The sequence below is a fragment of the Haliotis rubra genome, unplaced genomic scaffold (assembly GCF_003918875.1).
Source record: "Haliotis rubra isolate DU_JTF1 unplaced genomic scaffold, ASM391887v1 Scf48, whole genome shotgun sequence".
Taxonomy (NCBI): Eukaryota; Metazoa; Mollusca; class Gastropoda; order Lepetellida; family Haliotidae; genus Haliotis; species Haliotis rubra.
The window spans coordinates 1,978,341-1,998,967 of record NW_025767168.1 but is presented as its reverse complement, the minus strand read 5'-3'; the positions used below and the strand labels follow the sequence as shown (position 1 = coordinate 1,998,967).

Below are 20,627 nucleotides of genomic sequence, written 5' to 3'. Positions count from 1 at the left end.
CGGTTTATTCGCTTCCGGGTTAATGGTTCCTCTAGTAACCATAAACAAAGGGAGTGAAAGTCAACACTGCTGGTCCTTACCACGGGAGAATGACAGGTACAACTCAAGCGTTCATTGGCTGACAACCGATCTCAATTGGATTGCAAGTAGATCAATAGACAGTAGTATCACCAGTAGGATCACAGTCTACTTTGTAAACAGGTAAACACGTGGGCGTTTGAAAGCAAGGTGTGCGGGGAATTTTTTTAAATATCTTAACCACTACAAATGAGACTTTCTGAAATGTAATTTTTTTTGTCTGTTTTTTTCTTATGTTCATTAGATTTCTACTATTTGTGATATTTATTTTTATATTATGCTGAAAGTTATAATCTAATACATGGAATGATGATTACCACAAAAAAGAAAAAAGTAATGAAAAAGTTAATTGGTTTTATTGGTCATTATTTTATATTTGCAAATAACATATGTATTTTACTTAACAAAGATTTAGATCCAGATTTTTTTTATTGTCTTTTTGAAAGTAGAAAACGATATTTTCATATGAATACATTTTCAGCTATGGACGTTAAATCAGGACTGAGGTTAAAAAAAGTGATATGAAATATGGTTTCTGTTTCATTCTATTCAAGCAGTCATGGCACCTCCAGCAGTGAACATTCATGCAGAGCCTGGGACATTTCCACCAACACAGACCCATCTTGGCCCAAGTAACTTCACTTTCTGTCAAGACCCAGGAGAAATCAACTCATCAATGTGCAGTGTTTTCAAGAATGACTACCCATCACATCCACATTATGGAAGGTGTGAGCAAGCCAGACCACCAAAACTTGGAGATGTCATGCACCAGGATGATCGATACTTCAGTCAGAACGAGTCAGAAACTTCCAAGTGTTTTGAATATCGCTACTTGAAGAAACCTGTCCTTTTGAATGTCCATTCAAAGCTCAGTCGGACAAATTTTAAAATGGATCGGGACACAAATAAATTTAAATGTTTCAAAACAACCCATGATAACTATTTCACTCCTCAAATGGATGAGAGTTATGAGAGAGCTAAACCAATGCTTAACACCACAGTTACACATATTCCCAAGGGGGACATGGAGAAGACAGAAGCCTCAGTATCAGACTACAGGGGCCACTTCCTGGGTCATGACACCCGACAACACAGAGTGGAGAAAGCTCCACCAATGCATCAAGGTAATATGAGCAAGTGCATACAACAAATAGTTGTTGGCTCACCTTGGCCTGAAAGGTCATATCATCTGACCATTAATATTAAAAAAACCATTGTACTTTTTTAATATTTTCCAAAATTGCAGACTGAATTCAGCTGAAATTATATTTGAGTATTTGTCTCTGTAAGTTGGTTCAGGTTTGATCAAGTTATCTTCATGTGAAAGTTTAGTATAGCCACCAGGTAGCAAAGATCTTCTTCTCCAAACGTTAAAGGACAGAGGTTTGAAACTTCACTCGTTGGTTCCAACCTATTATGTTGCAATGCCAAAGTATCTGTGGTGGAAAAAATACTTATGGCCATTAGTCAGCCATGTTTGTTAATGTTTTGCAATTTGTTCACTTTGTTGTACAATTCAAAGCATGTTTTGTTTTTCTTTTTTTTCACATTCTTTTGACCATTCTCATAAATATACATGCATAATTTTACTTCTGTTAAATTCTTCTTCTCTGAAATTTCAAGACTGAGGGAGCTCAATGTTGACCTGTATGTTCTTGCTTAGGCTTCCATCATAATTTGTTGATGTTAATATATAAATATAAATTTGACATTTTCTATTTATATTGAATATAAAAATATTCAAATATTTGTTTGTGTGTGCAAAACTATATGTGATAACTAGAGTATTAAGCAATAGCTTATAAAACCTTTATGTGTTTTTCTTTCGGTGAGTACAAAATGGAAATTTTAATCGTTGCATAAATGCATTAAAGCTTTTATTACCTTTTTCTCCTTATATCTCATCATATGGATGCAAAAGTTGTTCCAAATGTAATAAATTTGTTTTTTCCTAGTATGTTACCTGTTATGGAATTTTAATGATAAGCTTTATATCTTAAAAAATCCATTCTGTTCAGTAAACAATAAATTTGATTGACAAGACATATGTTATATTGAAATTCCAGGAGGACCCCCAACAATTAAAGGTGATCCAAGAATGACACATTTTGACACATCCACTGGTGACCAGTTTCCTGGAAAGTGGCAACCCAGAGTGAAGCCCTTCCCAGCTGTGAGTTGTCCCCCTTAACATGTAACACTGCACTCAACATTTCCCTTATCCAAAAGATCACTTCAGGTTTCACTTGTTTGAAACCCCCAATATATACCAGTTCCTTAGCATCCCTACACTACTGTTTATCAATCAATTACTCATTCTGAACTCATATTTTCAACTTTGTCATTGTCTCACAGATAGTGTCTCACAGACATTATAAGGATAACACAATAACAAAATATTTTTATTTTATTTTTAAATAACTTATAGTAGCTTGAATTACAAGTGTGGTAGAGTAATGGTCAAAGTGTTCGCTCATCATGCTGAAGACCCGGGTACAATGTGTGAAGCCCATTTCTGGTGTCCCCTGCTGTGATATTCCTGAAATATTGCTAAAAGCAGTGTACAACTAAACTCACTCACTACAAGTGGTTCTGGTTGATAACATTATATTTACATCAGCTGCCAAAAGTGTTTAATGGCACAATGTCACACATTTTCCACAATATTTTGGCCTATATTTTATATATTGGGGGTATATACACTCACTTTAACTTCCTATTGATGCAATAAAAGACTTATTATCTCTTAAGACTTGCCTGAAATTGATAATTGAAACTTCGAGGCGAACAGCTTCCAAACAGATAACACTTACCATATATTGAAAACTGTCGGTGTTTGCCGGACTGGCCTCAATCACAGGTTGCGTTATAGGATAATTGTAAAGAGCCTTCCAAGAGACATAACTCTGTGGGGTTTGCTTGAAATAATGTTCGGTCGGTAGAGGGCGGGAGAGTCGATTTAATCCGACGTTGCATTAATTAATTCGAACTTTAATTTGATATTGTAATCTAAATACGTAATTTTGTTTTGGAATACATTATGTGGTTACTAGCTTCCCTGAGGGCTGACAGTTTATTGAGAGAAATGCATTATGTATTTTTAGAGAAATGTGGTGTGACATTGTGCCTTTAACTTTGTAAGGGTTTGAAAGTACTTTTGTGATTGGAAATGTCTAAGATGAGAATGAACTTGCTTGATTCAGCCTACAGGTACCAGCGTACCTGATGGTGATACACTGAAGATAGTGATGAGGGAGACCACCACAGGAACATCCTTCCCTTACCGTGGTGATGCCAGCAGCTTCAAGCCATACAGCAGAGAGGATGTGAGTAAGGTGCTGTTCCAGACAAATCTCAAAGAGCATGATGGTTTCGGCACCTGGAATGACTATGCAAGTACCGCCAGCACCTGCTTCAAGCCTAAAGGGTCTAATTGTAAGTCAGAGTGGACACTTACAAGTGTATTAGTCAATGAAGAGATTTAGGAATGTAATAATAGGCCATGAAGAAGGAACAAGATCTTTGTGTGTGGAATTTACAGTTTGGCATGTGAAGAGAAAACCATTTCTGTGCCTAATATTTGACATGATTGCTTACTCATTTAAAAAAAACAAGCAGAAAAAGAAAATATGATTTTTATTTTCTTTATGTTAAAATATTTTCTTTACTTTTCTTATATGTTGAGGCTTATCAAGTGTGACTGTATCAATGCCAGAATTTCATATTATTTTTCAACAGATTTTCTGAATATGTATCTAAGTGTGCTGTGTGAGACACATATTCATTAAAGTCAGAATTCAGGTTTTGGTTGTTTTTTTCAAAATAATTATATGAGATACACATGAACCAATGAAAGAAATACATGTTATTGTTTAACAAAGTTTGATGTTCTAAGCAATGTTGACTTCAGTTGTGAAGATGGTGCCAAAGCAGCACCGTAACCATAGCGATTTCCCTGAGGGTGACCGGCAGCCTGATAGAGATGTGGAAAGAGTCAGCACAACAACTAACAAGTTTTACCATGGCAACGTGAGTTTGACAGTACAGAACTTATGTGTTGTTTGATTGTAACCTAGTAATATGACATGACAAGGGTATGGTTTAAGAGTTTGGGCTTTTCATAACTGATGTGTAAGATGAGCAAAGTATCCTGAATGTTTTTAACCTTTTCTAATGTATATTTTGGTTTGGAACTGAAGGGGAAATAAGGGAATGTAGCAAGTCATTGTTTTTTCTTCCATCAAAATAAAAGGTCAGGGATGTAGTTTTTCTTTAAAGGGTGCCCAAGAGATCTCTTCAAGATGTTTTGTAGACCCTTTGGAGTTAAGATGTGCCAGCACCCGCAAGACTTTAGATTCCCTTTAGTTAATGTAGCTTCGCAGCTGGTCAAATTTGACCCTCCCTTTTCATTGAGATTTATGATAAGTTTTCATTTTCTAAAGACCTGTGAAGATCTGGGCTGAATTTTATATCTTCAGCAAGTGTCATATAGCTGGAATATTGCTTCGTATGGCGTTAAACAACAAGCAGGCAAAAATTAATTTCCTGAATCCCCAGGATTACTCATCCGCTACATCACCACTGCTCGTATTTTGGCGAACCTACAAGAAACACTGAATACATTCCCAAGGTTCTCCTGATCTTATATCACCCAACCTTGATTGTCATCAACATTTAATCGACCAATCAAACATTGAGATAAGGAAAACAGAAATGTGCTGGGGAGACAAGTTCATGTCAGGACTTTAACAGACATGAAGAACCTTGAGGGATGGATCCAGGGTGGGTTTACCAAAATGTGAGCCATATGATATGAACATATCAGCTGGTCGGGCTCTGGGATTTGATAAAGAGGTAATAGTTCTATCCAAACAGCGTGAGACATTTCCCACATGTCTGATTGACTATATGTATAGCTGAAATATTGCTTCCTGTCGAATTAAACATCACTCACTCATTAATGAAAACATTTCCCAAATCCTGGATTGTATGACACCATTTGTGTAAACGTTGCAATACTGTGTGTCATCACAGCCTCCAAGAGGTCTCCACAATCAGATTGTGTCTGGCGCCAACCTCCGAACCCGGAGCAACGTGTGGTTCGGAGACCCCGTACTGGGAGAGAAGTCCTACACAACATCAACTGATGATGTCTTCAAACCTAAAACAACACCCTACACCTATGATCGCACCAAGTTCTACGTGCCAAGTGCCATACCAGTCAAGTATTACAGTGAGTAGATGCTATTACATATTCTGACAGCTCCAAGACAGTTCTCTGAGAACAAACAACTTGGACTAGTGAGCAATTATTCGTTGATACATAGTCCTCCAATATAACAGCTTTATCAAGATGGCTTGTGCATAAGATCTGGCTCAGAAGAAACTGTGGTTGCTGGAATGAGGACAATTTGGGCTGGATAACACATGTTAGATGATCAAAGAAATAGATGCACTTACTCTGGGCCATGTCTTAATGACCCTAAATTGGTGTTTGCTTATTGTTATTGTAATATAGGTAATGACATGTTTACTCTATCAAAACAGTTTATCAAACTGTCTAGACATAACTTTTGTCTTACTGAAGGTTTGTCTAACAGATGAGTCCTTGATACCTTAGGCTAGGATTTATCTTGCACATCTGTGAAATTGTGCAGCTGTAACTTATATCTTTTTCAATAGTATGTCTGAGTGTGAGATGAGTTTTACTACTTTTGCCTGGAGTCTTTCTCTAAGCTATTACTGATACATGATGAAACTAGTATTCAATATTTATATTTTACTAATATCTGAATCCTAATATATTGCTTGTTGTGGTTATAATTAATAATGAATTTTGTATGAATAATTATTCCATGTTCTAAGATGCTTCAGTGAAAGATCAAAGGCACCGACAGTACTTTATGAGACGATAATGTGCACTTTTTGCATTACGTCACAATGTAATTCCATACTAGTCTGCCCCCTCGTAGTCGAACAATTTTGCATTACGTCACAATGTAAGTGACGTCACGATGCATGTCAGTTGCCATCGCCTTGTACAGCCTCCTACAGTAAACTACTCTGTTGCATCCCGTTTCTTGGTTTGCAGTTGCTTCACGCAGCTAACGTCACTGGTGGAAACATTACGTTTATGTTTTCCGACGTTTTAAATGTTTCATTTCGACTCACATGTTTTCAGTGACACGGTAACGTTTGCAATGTTTACATTCCCACAATGCAATCGTAGAATGTCACTTGACTACTCAGCTTCATCTGAATGTACTGATCTAAACTTACTTTGGTAGTAGGAATGCGACATTCATATTGCCTCATATGGTTTACGTGCAATCACAGATGTAATAAAAAATAATTTAGAGAAGATATTTAATCTGAACGTAAACCGTCATCAAACTGTTTATCATTTGTATTTTCTGGTAACGTTTGTCTTAACGTATGGGGCAGACACATCAATAGAACAGCGCGCCAGTTAGCCCTGTGCGAGGATTCTTAATTTAGGTCACTGACACCGTTGTTTGTTTTCTGTCTTAGATTAATCATAATTATCCTTAGCAAGTATTAAATTTGGCATCTTAGAAAAGAAATACAGTTCGCTCTACCACCATGTATAGTGTAATAAAGCACACTTTCGCCCTGAACTATTATAACGTTAAAGCACTCAGACGCTGCAAGCGTCCTTGTGCTTTAACTATAATAGTTCAGGGCGAAAGTGTGCTTTATTACACTATACATGGTGGTAGAGCGAACTGTATTTCTTAAATAGTAAACTAAACTACAGGATTCAGTAAGTTGTCCATCAATTTCATAACAGGATGAGTGAGTGATTGAGTGAGTGGAGTGGAGCGGAGCGATTGAGTGGGTGGAGTGGAGCGGAGTGAGTGAGTTTTACGTCGCTTTTAGCAATATTCCAGCAATATCACGACGGGGGACACCAGAAATGGGCTTCACACATTGTACCCATGTGGGGAATCTAACCCAGGCATGACAAGCGAATGCTTTAACCACTAGGCTACCCCACTGCCCCCTTAATAACATTAGTGATATGAATGACAATTTGATGTTTTGTCTCAACAGGCAGCTGGGAACCTGAGCCGACAACTGTGAGTGACTACCAGGACCCCAAGCAAGGCAAGACAGTGCCAAAGGAAGAGGCTCTTGACAATGTAAGTCTTCCTGGGGTTAATCATAATCGAAGCAAACCAACACCTCAGAATTTTGTTTTTTGGAGATGGGTCAACAGGCCTGGTAAACCTCATGTCTCTAGTCCCAGAACTGGTTCAGAATTGTGGCTTCAGATACCAAAAGTCAATGTGGACAAACACCATTGGACTTTCACCTGTTCTCAGCACTATTTAGTAATCACATGCTAGCTGACTTTAGGTGAATATTTAAGGCTTCTGAACCACCATTTCCAATTTTGTCATCATGTCAGACATGGTCCATGCATTATACATCGTAAAAAGAACTCGTTTCAGACATATGGACATAACAGCAAGTTTTGTTTGAAAGCAATTTGCAATGTCTCAAAAATGCATAATTACTTTTGTATTTTTTAACAACAGTTGAGGAAGTCTCACATCTTCCCTCCACTGAGAGAAACCATGTTTTTCCACACAACTCATGGTGACCTTTTCACACCAAAGACATCAGAGAAGTACACCTATGACTCAGGGAGACTACAGAAGAGTTCCGTCCCCCCTTGGCACCATGCAGATGTCAGCTAATGTTTGAGATACTGCTTCCAGCCACTAACTTAGTTGAAATTCATTTAGAAATATCATTAAGTGAAGTACACATATGCTTCTTTTTGTGCCCACATTGTACAGTGCATTGATTTCCAATCATGTTTGAAGTCAAGACGAATGTTTGTTGATAAATCTATAAAATATAAATTTAAAATACTAACAGTACAGTAGAGTAAACTACGTATATAATGACCACAAAGGGACCACTAATGTTAGTTCGCTTTAAGTGTAGTTCATAATGCGCAAATCGGCAAAGTGGTTGGGACCAAAATAATCAGTTCATTATATCTGTCAGTTTATTGTATATGCATTCTACATGGTAAAAACGATTTGGTCATAACATTGAAGAAATTATTCTTATTTCAAAGTGTATGCCCACATTAATACTTTCCTGATAGTCTGAGAAAGTTAAAGTATACATCCTTTACCATATTATTATACTGCAAACAAACATCAGAGAGTGACAGTGCCTGTCATGACAAATTATAATATGAAAGAATCAGTTGTTTACCTTCTGGTGAGTAGTATATACCGAGAACATTGTGTGTACAGAAATATACTATTCACACTTAGCTAAGGATCAAACCATTGATTCAACGGAAAACTATGATGTGGGGTATAATTTCGTTTAAATATCTAAGCTTATTGTACCGGTAAGCATGAATCCTAGGTTTCAGTATATCACTGCATCTTGTGGATCCCATACCTGCTATTCACAGGTGTTGTGTACTTGTCAATGACTCGTTCCATGATTTGCAAAATGGTTAATTGGTGCCATAAAAACCATTTTTATGGTTCTCACATATCAAGTGCATAAGGTTAGATTAAAGTGGCTGTCTGCCTAAAGAGGGGTTACCATATCATTATTTATCTAGTTTTAAATGGATACAATTTCAAATTATAAATCTATCTTTAAGAAAAGTTGGGAATATTTGTGATCATTAGCAAAGTGTGAGTAGTATATATACTTGGCTTCCTTGATGACATTTCCAATCTTTAATAGATGTATTGTCAAAGATCCAAACACTCCTCAAGGGTGACAGTAAACCAAATTTATGTAATGATTTCTGTGGTGAGATGTCAAGTAATGACACCAAATGTTTTGTTTCAAAAGCAATGGAAAGGAAACTTGTCTTCCTTGGAAATATATATATCTGGACTGTTATGGTGGCTTTTTATGCACAGTTTTCTGATAGTTTTCGTTGTGCATGAAAAGGCCAACTTTGACATGGATCAAAAAGACCCAACATGGGTAGCGTGTCCAGATGTACAAACAAGTCATAATCCTCATTCATTCTCAAACTTTTACTATCAGTTATTAAAGGTTAAATACCTACAGTAATCCATGACACTTCCAGCTGTAATTAAAGTCTCACTAAATACAAAGTATATCAACTTAGCTGCCTACAAGACATTATTTCTTTGTAACACTGTATCAAAGGCATCTCCCTGCATGCCCAAGTGCTCAACATCCATAGTCAAATATTTAGCTGTGCTTTCCTGACCAAGCAATATTGTCTACCTAAGCTCTTCCATGGACTGCTTGTTGACATACATATTCATGACTTTTAGCTCATCTACCATTTCCCCTTTACTTTAGACCAGATGGGATATCAGCTCTTTGATGTATCATTTATATATCAGTATTCGTGTCTATAGGTTTTACCAGATATGTTTTTCTTACTTTCCAGGTTCCCAGAGAAGTTCTTATTAAGCATGTTTCCCTTTTCTGTTTAATGTTTGCTCACAGAATGTTACTTAGTATTTGGAATAGTTAGTTTGTTTGTCAAACAGTTTCCTTACAGAACATGTCCATGCAGTATGTTAACATCCAATGAAAATAATTGTCACAATTCCATGTGTTATTCAACCAATCAGAATTGTTCTGGAGTGTTCTCATACAATAAGAATAAGCTGCAAAATTCCATTATTTTCTAATATTAGTATACCGGTACATGTTATTTTTATATCCAAGTTTGCTCAACCAACCAGTATTTAAACTTTAAGTGTTCTGGTGTTTTTGCTGCTGTGCGATTTGCTCAAGATATATTTATATATATTTAGAAAGACTGTATTTACATTTTATATTTGATGTAAACATCTCAGCGTGTGTTGTGATGAATGTTTTTCAGTTTAAATTCATGTGTATTTGAACTATCAGATTTTGCCTATCGACCATTTCTCTGTTGTGTCTCTCATACTGTATTGGTAATCTGCATACAGGTTAATGTTCCTGGAGAGAATTTGTGTATTAGTAAAACACTGAGAAAGTGAATTGCTACATTATTCAATATAATGTCAATACCATGTTAATAATCTCCTGATATCATGTGACTAAACTTAGCCCCATCATGTAAAAGAAATTAGTTGACATTTTGAACAAATACACAACAGGGCTTCTTCATTGCCTTCCACCTGGGATGGGTTCATTTATTTCTCTTCTTAATGTATATGTTCATGAGAAATATAGCAGTCAGAATGAGTGGTTTAGAATCCACGAGGGAAGCAGTTTCAGATTTTGCTCCATTTCGAGGTAAAGTTGGCAAAACCAAGTCACATTTCCACTCAAGAAAGTAATTTTTTGAAAGGCCTTAAACTAAGGATCTATATATATTTTTCTGTTGAAAAGAATTTCATCAAATTTAAATCAGATAAATCATATTTGAAGGACATGATACTGACAGATGCTGAAAATATAAAAAATATTGTTGTCTTTATAATTATAATACTGACTGTAATTTTTTTATCCCTGGTTGCAATTCCTTTTCTATCTTGTCAACCTTAACTGTATTGGTTCATTGAATAAATTCTGCAATATGTTTTATTCTTCAGACAGAATAAATTTATAATATTTTAAATGGATTACGTCTTCGTGGGACTGTTTCATACGATGTGGAACTAAATCCTTGAACATATATTACGCCAATGCAGCTAATATGTTGTGATGGTCACAAGTGCTTTAATTGCCATGACTTATGCAGAACAATAATTAATTATTGCTAAAAACCAGCAACATCTGTTCTGTCACAAAGCTCTTACCAAAATTATAATAATTTAAGAATAAGCCTACAAGAATTTAGTCTTTAATTTACATGTTATGATGATGCCAGTAATATTTTCTAGTCAGTTATATGAGAATGTGATCAAGGTAAGTTATATCATTTATATATAAAGTGTCTCTATACATGTCAGTATTACACCTTTACATTATTCATTTTACACTGAAGTACTGATGACCGAATATTTTTACAGCGTGTTGTGTTTGGAAAATATTTATCAGTTGCAAATAAAGATATTTCTCTGCAATATGAGCATTTGTTTTTAATTCTCCAAACTCAAAAACTGTCAGGAAGGAACATTTCCTGTGGTGTCACTATAGTGATAGAAAGTTGATCTTAAAGGCACAATGTCACACATTTTCGATGCCTGTAATCAATAATTGAAACTTTGAGGCGAACAGCTTCCAAACAGAGAACACTTGCCATATATGATATGTAAACAATTGCTCATTACAACGAAAATTGTCGCACGCGGTGTTGTCAGCGTTTGCCGAACTGGTTTCAATCACAAGTAGTGTGTATGATATTCGTAAAGAGTGCTCCAAGGAACATAACTATTTGGGGTTGGCTTGAAATAATGTTCAGCCGATAGAGGGTGCGAGAGTCCATTTAATGCAACGTTGCATTAATTCATTCTAACTTTTTAATTTAATATTGTAATCTTAAGACATAATTTTTTTACGAATAAATTACATGGTACCTTCCCAGAAGGCTGATTGTTAGTATTATTGAGAGAAAGGCATTATTTATTTTTAGTAAAGTGTGGTGTGGTGTGATATAGTGCCTTTAATAATCATAAATACCAGAAATGCTCATCAGTATGAGATGTATATTAATTTTATTTGTTTCTTTTCTTGTTTATCACTGCTTAAAGTTATATGACAGTGATCTTATAATAAAAGAGTCAGGACCTGACAATCCAGTGATTGATAACATGAGCACCAGTCTACTCTACTCAGATGCTGTACTCTACTCGACAAAGTTAGCAAACCTAACTGCAAGATCTTGTTAGTCACCTCATGGAGCAGATACATTTTTGGAATGTTTTGATAAAATTCTTAACTTGTAAGACTTACTTGCTCTATATATATATACATTTTACATTTTGCAGAATGTAATATTATCAATCAAAATACTTCTTTCGTTTTTGTGTCAACTTTTCAAAACAATCCTGTTGGGGATAACTCTAATGGCCAAATATCAACAGGCAAGTTGAATATTTTTACATGAATAAAACTTGATCACATGGAGAAGGTTATTCATCTATACTTCAAAGGTTGAGCAAATCCCATTAATATCTACAGTCTGAAAAGTAGGCCACACACTCAAATCAGTAAAACATATAAACCTGCATGGGAAATACCTCAGTCCATCATGACTTCACATGAGGTGACCGCCATCCATTACCACATGTTGCCCTTGGCTTGAAGAAATATATTTGAAACCTGTGAATTTAGCAAAAACCTTTTCCAACTCAATTTATATACAACAAAAGACTGATTTATCTACAGGGTTTATTCAAACACGCTATTTCTCACAAGTGCACAAAGTTCCAAACATCGAAACATCTCACAGATGATAACAAAATGTGCACCTCTGCTTTAAACGAAGCACTTGTTTCTCATAATGCAGCACAGAACAATGCAGTTTTTCATTTCAAGAATATCAAAATCCTAAAGTCACTCATCAATGCTTGAACTTCTCATTGACAGCTAAATACTTTTGTCTGTAGGAGCAATGAGCAAAGAACTCCTCTGAGGATGGCATAATGAATCGGTTTGCGATGTTGTGGTACACTGGCTCCCCCCACAGAGTGCCTGTCTTCCAGTTGGGTACATCCTTCATCAGCTCATTCTCCTCATCTCGGTTAGCTCGCAATTGCATTAGGTACCTGGAACAGTTTGGGACATATTATTCAGAGCAGGAACTTACTCAACTACCCAGTGTATAATACATGTACCTCACATCAGCCTCAGAAAGTGTGTGCATAGGTGCGTGCGTGCGTGCATGCGTGATTCTGACCTGTTCAGATTACTAGTGTTGCTGGTTCTGCTGAATGAGATTATATTGTTTTACAATGCTAATGTTTTCTGTCAGTTCTAACTGTGTACAACTACTAGTCAATGAGGACTACCATAATCTGACTGACACTTGTCCTGAGCACAGTTTAATAGCCTTTGCTAGTGAGAAGTTTTCACATTAGGTTCTGATAATATCATTTAGATTTATACTGAACAGAATGGTATTGGACTGTAGATCATTATTACTCATTAAAGTGAACCATATGATTTCAGCATTGTTAGGTGAGAGGGTATGTGCCTCATATTTTCAGCTTAACAGAAGACACTAGGGATGACTCTGGGGCATCAGTCCAATGAAACATTATCATAAGCAATTTTTCAACCTGGCCAGTATGTGTAACAGAGACAGACTCTATTGGTCAAATCCAGCTCATTCAGACTAGTGGATATGTGGAATAATTTGATTTGGGAATAAAACAAACAGTCTGTCTAGTTTATTACTCGTCTCTGACTAACAGTAACAGAGTAGTGTCCATGTCTATCACTGTTTTAGTGTAATTGTACTGGAAGTAATAAAGTAGAGAGCAGACAATATCAGCATTTATTTTCATATTACTATTTCAGAGATGAGCCAGGTTGTTGGCACCAAATAGTCAAGTACGACAAACTTCAACATCTTAAGTGTAAGACCTAAAATTGTTTAGCAATAGCATTAGATAATCAAACTTCCTACAGTTAGCACTTAGGAGACAAACCTACTGTGTTTTGAAATTTGATGTAGTCCCATACCTCTTTCTCCAATTTGGAACCAAGTGCTTTAAGTCTGAACATATTTAATAGTGCTTTAAGTATGTAAAAAAAAAAACCTTTTCAACCAATCAGAATCAAGCATTTTCAATTTCATGGTAGATTTTTAAGTTGATTTACTTGAGCTTTTTTAGATCGACTGTACGTATTTCAACATGGTGAGAGTTACTTAGGTAATATCTTATCATCATGATCATATGCTAACTGAGCAATAGAAACAATTCATCAGTCTGAGTATAACTGTCATAACAGCCAATAAACAGTCCACATTGTAGCAGCATATTGGCATAAGGTCACTAACAACAAGCCAGAAGTACTGGAAACTATTCTGAAAACAAATTGTAACTCCAAGAGGTCCCAAGGAATACCCATATTGGGCACATATGATACATTTATCAAAACTATTGGAATGGACTATTTCTTGCAAATGACTGAAGTCAAGATATCTGCAATTATAACTTACTTACAAATGATAGCAGTGAGTTTAATGTACATTTCTGTGTATATCATAGCATGGCACCTTAAACATGTAAAAGTAGGACAAAACCAAATACATGTACATGAACTTTAGTGCTGTGACTAATAAAAAGAACATTATCTTGAGACAAGTATTGCTGGTGTATTGCAAATTGGAAAAACAGAGTTTTAAACAGAATTAAGTCCAAAAGAATGTTCACTCATTAGTTTAAGACAAACCAATAGACTGGACCCAAGGGAGGAAATATTATATTGCATATTTTTACAGACATCTGACTTTTAGCACTGTTTAAACAAATGTCTGCACTAAATTATTTTTATCATTTTCTTAAAAATCAAAAATATTTTTCAGCAAAATCCATCTTAAAAACAATTTGTTTGAATTATAACACTATAGTGAGTAAGTGAGTGATATGCCACGTTTAGCAGTAATCCAACAACATCACGGCAGGGGAATCGAACTCAGGCCTTCTATGTGACCAGTGATTGCTTTAAGCACTAGGCTACCCCACCATCCCTTGTTATCCCCCGCAGCACGTTTTGTGGGGGGTATTAAAATGGACTCCATCCGTGCGTCCGTCCGTCCGGGCACATGTGTCTTTTCCGGAGCAGAACTCTAAAACCGTTAAATATTTCTTCACCAAACTTGGTACATAGATAGATCTGGTGGTGTACTGGTGCCGTTTGGTAGTTTTGGAATTCTGAATAAAACATTTTTGGCGTTTCCATGGCAACAAGTTGACATAAACCAAAACATATGACATAATCATAACTCGTAGACATATTCCTGAAGAGTATTTTGCCATTGCGGGGGATATTGATGACTTTGTCTTCTTGTTAAACTTTAACAAACACTGATACAGGAAACAGTCTTGGTCAGTAAGATCACAATACAACAAGTACTTACAGTCTTTGCTGTTCTGCTAGCAGGAGGGGTACAATGGCTAGCCGTGCTTCTCTCATTTCAAGTGAAAGCTGTCTGTAATAAAATACAACACATGAATGGGTAACATTGTTACATGAATCAACTGTAGTGATGAGTATTGTCAGTGAATATCACTCATACTTGTAATCTAATCATGCCAATTGAGAACAATACTATTGTTATTCAGGCATCAAAAAACACTAGGAAAAAAATGTAGAATGTTTGTGGATGATGGACAATTTGTTGACAGAATAATAAGTAAGTTGTGTGAGCTGGTTATTGCTTCTAGTGCAGAAATCTGCTAAGCTCTGGGCAGCAGTCAAGACACGTCCCTTGTTAACATTCAAAGCTTTCATTTTCATAAAACTATATTCATTAATTCATTTTGTTCATATTTTCAAAGCGATCCAGAATTTGTGCACATCTTGAAAGGATTTATTTAGTATCCTTATCTAAGTGCTCCTGGTAGGGAAATTTGGACCAAAAGTCAATTACTTCAAAATAGTGATTTTATAACAGTTCATATTTTATTAAATTTAGGGGTGTTTTGAGATTGCATTTAACACAACAATATAAACAAAGCGATAAAGCCCTAATAACTCACTGATCTTGTTTTCAGTGAAATACAAGTTGCCTCTACAAAGGCAAACAATCAGTGATTAGTCATAGCTGCGAAACTTTTAGTTCTAAAATAGGAATTATTAGTATTTGACATTTGAAAAAGGCTTGGGGCCAATAATCAGCTTTACAGCAGGTCTACATAAATCCCAGATTCTTTAAATACTGCTTACAACACATTAAACTCTTGACATGATTGAGAAATTCAAATCATTCAAGCTTTTGCTAAATCTTAAATAGAAAATGCATTTGTGTTCCAGTTTATGCTGGTCCAACTGGGAAGAGGTTGGCATTCTCATGTATTTTTGTGACAAGTAACCAAAGAAGCTACCTTACAGTATATACATGAAATAAACATGGTGTAACTGGTATCAGGCTAACTGCCCCCTGGACAACTGCCCCCTGGTTATCTGTAACTATACATTTTTAAAAGTAAAAATGAATTCTGAAATCAGCCTTGTATAAAGTACAATGACAACAAAGAGACACTTACTCCTTTCTTCTTCGCTGAAAGTAAAATGCTATCCACGCTGCTGCTGTAAATCCAATGAACATACCAAACTGTGTGTAACCTGGAATCATACATCATTTCATAGTAAGTGTAATGGTCAATAAACAGTATAGGATTCAGAATATTTCTAAGCCAATGATTGTTTTATTTTTTAATAGTTAACAGGGAAAAGTATAATTTTAATTTGTTACACATAGGGGTTGAGCAAACTTTATCACTTTCCAAACTTAGATTAATGGATGTATTATGTATTAATTGTTCAGTGTCTCATCATCCATAATCAGCAATACGTATGATTTAAGCTGAAGTTTTTACATTAATTTGCTTCAGTTTAATAACATGACTCGAAACTTTCCACCAGTGCACTGTGGGGCTGAACTAAGACAACATAGCCGATTTTCACTTCTATTGGTTTTATTTATTCAGGTGTTTTCTGTCCAACTATATCTCCCATCACTTATTTAGAAGACTGCAGGAAATGCGAGCCATGAAACAGACTGCTGACCATCTTGGTTACACAACATGATATTGATACCGATAAGAACTAATGGCCTGGTTGCTGTAGTACAGCATGATCCTACTGTTAAGGTGATCATAATTCCCCTACCATAACATAGACTTACTACTGTCTTAGTACTAAGGTTGCTTTGCACAATGGCACCCTGGTGCATGGCTAACATGCCTGAGGAAAATAAACAGCAGTCATTTGGTTTGACTGCAGAAATGTAACATGTGCTATATTTGGGATTACACTTTCTCAGTAAAGTACAGATTCTAGTACTTTTGTTGGGTTCAGTTGCATCCGGGACTCGACCCCACACCCTCAGAGTCAGGCACCTAATCGTCAGCACACACTTTCCAAATGGCATTGTGTCTTTGCAGAAAGTCACTAAAATCCCTACACTAAGCAAAAGGAGTATCTGTGGAACTTTATGAAAGGATTGTGCAATCATAATTCCGAGGTCAGGGCAGCAATATCCACACGGACTGTGACCAGTGTGGCCTGGATACCATGGTTTGAATAAGTGCATGAGAGGTGGTTGCCAGCATCTAGCTATGGTTATTCCCATGGAATAAAACTCAATTACTAGTATAATTCACCAGAGACCATATCTATTATATGGCCTCTGAATTCACCAATCAGTAACTTATGTGGACACACTATAATGATTGAAAATAATGACAGAACAATATTACCATGGATATATTACAACACGGATGAACAGTGACATGGTGTTTGAGCATTATAACAAAAGTGACAAAGTGTGCTTTATTGTTGAATAAAGTACAGTTTACATGCCTTTGAATTCCTGAGAAACACATTAGGATAATGTATCTCCTACTGAAACAATAGCGTAGAGTAGCATATATCTTGATTTTCATCTGATTGCAACAGACTTATAATTATATGCCTTACTACTATTTTGCATGTTGTTGCTTAGTTCTTAACATCAACATTCACAACCTACAAACATCCGTCTCCAGTAGCTATTCCTATTCAGGAGCAAGTTCGCCGTTGCAAATTTCTTTTCACTCACTCATCGTCACTGTAATCTTTGTCTCCAATGATCTTATCTGTTTAACTCAGTCATACAGAAATCATGCCACAGTTTCACACATGCACCCTAATTACGATGCAATACAAAAATGACACAGAATGAGTCCATCTTTTCTCCAATCTGAACCAAACAAAACTTCCAAAATCCAAGGGCAATAGGACATATTGACGACTTGTTTATCGATGCAATAAATGACAGCATAAAAATAAAAACCGTGTGGCATACAGCTGTACGTCGTTGCCTACCACTAAATCGGCTTTTTGGGAACTTCTTTGCCCATTCTATGTTGCTGTAGCCCCCTTGAGGGGGCATATCTTGGGCATGTCCACTCGGCATCTTAGTGTTTAGAAGCCGCCAGGCAGCGCTGCAGCTAGGGGAGACAACTCTTTTGGTCTCTCGAAACTCCTAACATCAAAGAATAAAGTTGGACGCATGCGCTGCTTTAGAGTAATATTGATAACTGATATTTTCATTAAATAACTCAAAATGAAAACAATTATTTGTTTCGGGTTATTTGTAACTCTATTTCTTTCAGCCTAAGAAAAAACACTTTCTTAATTTAGTTCCAACTAGAATGATAGACTAACAATCTAATAATTCTTTCATGGCCATGTGTATCGAAACGTCGCACTCACGAATAAAAAGAAGTTGTTATCCATAAAGTTTGTTCTTTATTGTACTTCCCAACTTCTAAAATGCCACTCAAAGAAGTTGTAAATTGTAGCTGTGCATTTCGCAAGCCAAAACCGCTCAAACCGATGAAAAGGATTAGATCAACCCAGTGAAAAGAGTAAAACGATCTTTCACGCACATAAATATAGTTATCAATAATGTTCCAGAACGTGCAGCAGTTAATATCAGTCAGTCATAAATGACAGGTCTATTGTCTTAGCTCCTTACACAGGATGTCTGGTCCAGATTCGATTATTTACAGACCGCCGCCATACAGCTGGAACATTGCCGAGTGCGTCGTAAAACTAAACTCACTCACTCACCTTATACAGGTCTGTTATCTGACACATGTATCTTTACTAAGTTAATCCAGAAAGTCATTACTGTCGGTCAAAATGTCGATATCAACAATTGCGTTGTCATTTCAGAATAATTAATAATAGTTAAATAAGTACAGTTGAAGCAGGGAGAATAGAAGACTGTAGATTTTCCCTGGTTGAAGTAATCAACACGTGTTAGCTTATAATCCAAAGATTAAAAAATATTTGTGAGAAACGATCTGTAAACAATAAAAACATTTTCACAACTGGACGATCAATTACTTCAAGGATTTTTTATTATATATTACGGGTTCTTGAATGGAATGGTGAATGTTATTTCTCATATATGTCTCATTTGAACAACGATGAAGAGAACGTAAACATCTAAAGCCAACCACCTTTGTCTTGAAACTCAGTGTGTTTCTTCTCATGTTACAATTATTTCGTATGTCGTCTCATATGACATTGCTGTAACAACAAACCAGGTACGTTGGGTTAAAGCTCTTCCCTGAATAAAAATGAAGGGAGTTCCCCAGTTAACGAGACACAATCCACCAGTTCTGGCGTGATAACGACTCATGGATGGCATTACCATGACGTGACAATCAAATGACATCACTCAGCTCTCTGCCACTTAATTCAGTATAGCTCAACTACAACGCAACGAAGACACCGGATATTGCCAAACAGAAACGGTTACAGGAGTGATTTGGATGGGTGGGAGAGTTAATATTTAACGTCGCACCACAAGTGTTACTTCAGTCATATGTGTCGACGAAACCAAGCTTGTACATAGGCATGCGCATCCTAAATACTACGTCATATCAGGGGCTATATAACACAACTATTACAGGGTCGGATACAGCTTTTACAGAAAGGGGTGGAGGTTGTGCACTTAATTTTTACCCGTTTTCACGAGTGTTTCAATGGTCAATTAATAAACTTTCAGGACAAAGGAAGTGGGAGGGTGCGCTTCCCTGCACGCACACACGCACACACTGTGACACACCTGGATCCGCCTATACTTATTATGTGGTCTCTGGTCATATTTTCACAGCAAATTGTCGTGCATATTTACACATAATAACATCATTTGCAACTGTTTAAAACACGGGTTAAAGTCTGACATCAACCTCGCCGGGGACCATGGGGACAACCCTAAGCTTCCTGTGACATATAGCCCAGGAGACATCACTTTAGCGGATACAGGACGAACCTAAGCTTCCTGTGATATATAGCCCAGGAGTCATCACTTTAGCGGATACAGGACGACCCTAAGCTTCCTGTGATATATAGCCCAGGAGTCATCACTTTAGCGGATACAGGACGACCCTAAGCTTCCTGTGATATATAGCCCAGGAGTCATCACTTTAGCGGATACAGGACGACCCTAAGCTTCCTGTGATATATAGCCCAGGAGTCATCACTTTAGCGGATACAGGACGACCCTACCAACTTCTTCAGGGTTTCATCAACATTTGAGTCTGCGAAAAAAAGAAGAAAAAGTATGTGTTCGAATCTCAGTGTGTATGAATTGTCCTGTTCTCCACTTTAGCTACTGGCGGAATATATGAAGTACGTGTCACCCAAAGTTAAAATAACGTTTGTGTCCTTCAACACCCTTGATAAAACTTGCTGATAAAACCCTCACACCAAATTTTGTGAACAAGTAATTAGTTATACAGTCTAGATCTGGTTGCATGTGTATGCTACGCTGTTATACTCAAATATATTTACAATTTATGTTACAGACCAGCCTCTTTCAAGCATCTTACGATGATACAACTCGGGTAAACAGATCTTCCAGACCTTGATAATGTGAATCTCTTGCAACT

General features: G+C 36.5%; 2 protein-coding genes across 3 annotated transcripts; one reads left to right on the top strand and one right to left on the bottom strand.

Moving 5' to 3' along the window:
• Nucleotides 1–35: 35 nt before the first annotated feature.
• LOC124291021 lies at nt 36–8,448 on the top strand. 2 transcript variants are annotated; one of them, XM_046727924.1, is made up of 8 exons: nt 36–201; nt 636–1,202; nt 2,145–2,251; nt 3,282–3,513; nt 3,989–4,107; nt 5,113–5,311; nt 7,153–7,241; nt 7,641–8,448. In XM_046727924.1, the coding sequence occupies exons 2-8, from the start codon at nt 638–640 to the stop codon at nt 7,800–7,802; spliced, it is 1,473 nt and encodes a 490-aa protein (XP_046583880.1). In that variant the 5' UTR covers nt 36–201; nt 636–637; the 3' UTR covers nt 7,803–8,448. The 2 variants fall into 2 exon arrangements, with proteins under 2 accessions (XP_046583880.1, XP_046583881.1); XM_046727925.1 differs by having other exon boundaries at nt 633–1,202.
• Nucleotides 8,449–12,382: 3,934 nt separating this feature from the next.
• Nucleotides 12,383–18,200, bottom strand: LOC124291038 (NADH dehydrogenase [ubiquinone] 1 alpha subcomplex subunit 13-like). The gene is made up of 4 exons (XM_046727937.1): nt 18,046–18,200; nt 16,224–16,302; nt 15,095–15,166; nt 12,383–12,773 (listed from the first exon to the last, which is right to left on the bottom strand). Exons 1-4 carry the CDS (start codon nt 18,134–18,136, stop codon nt 12,569–12,571), a joined length of 447 nt encoding a protein of 148 aa, XP_046583893.1. The 5' UTR covers nt 18,137–18,200; the 3' UTR covers nt 12,383–12,568.
• Nucleotides 18,201–20,627: the final 2,427 nt, after the last annotated feature.

Bases quoted from the DNA above. Each gene is read 5' to 3' on its own strand.
- LOC124291021 (XM_046727924.1), top strand. From the start codon at position 638: ATGGCACCTCCAGCAGTGAACATTCATGCAGAGCCTGGGACATTTCCA. The intron at 2,252-3,281 runs GTGAGTTGTCCC...TGCTTGATTCAG, and splicing joins GAGTGAAGCCCTTCCCAGCT to CCTACAGGTACCAGCGTACC. The intron at 7,242-7,640 runs GTAAGTCTTCCT...TTTTAACAACAG, and splicing joins AGGAAGAGGCTCTTGACAAT to TTGAGGAAGTCTCACATCTT.
- LOC124291038 (XM_046727937.1), bottom strand. From the start codon at position 18,136: ATGCCGAGTGGACATGCCCAAGATATGCCCCCTCAAGGGGGCTACAGC. The intron at 16,303-18,045 runs GTAGGCAACGAC...GTATGATTCCAG, and splicing joins CCCAAAAAGCCGATTTAGTG to GTTACACACAGTTTGGTATG. The intron at 15,167-16,223 runs GTAAGTGTCTCT...ATTTTATTACAG, and splicing joins TTTCAGCGAAGAAGAAAGGA to ACAGCTTTCACTTGAAATGA.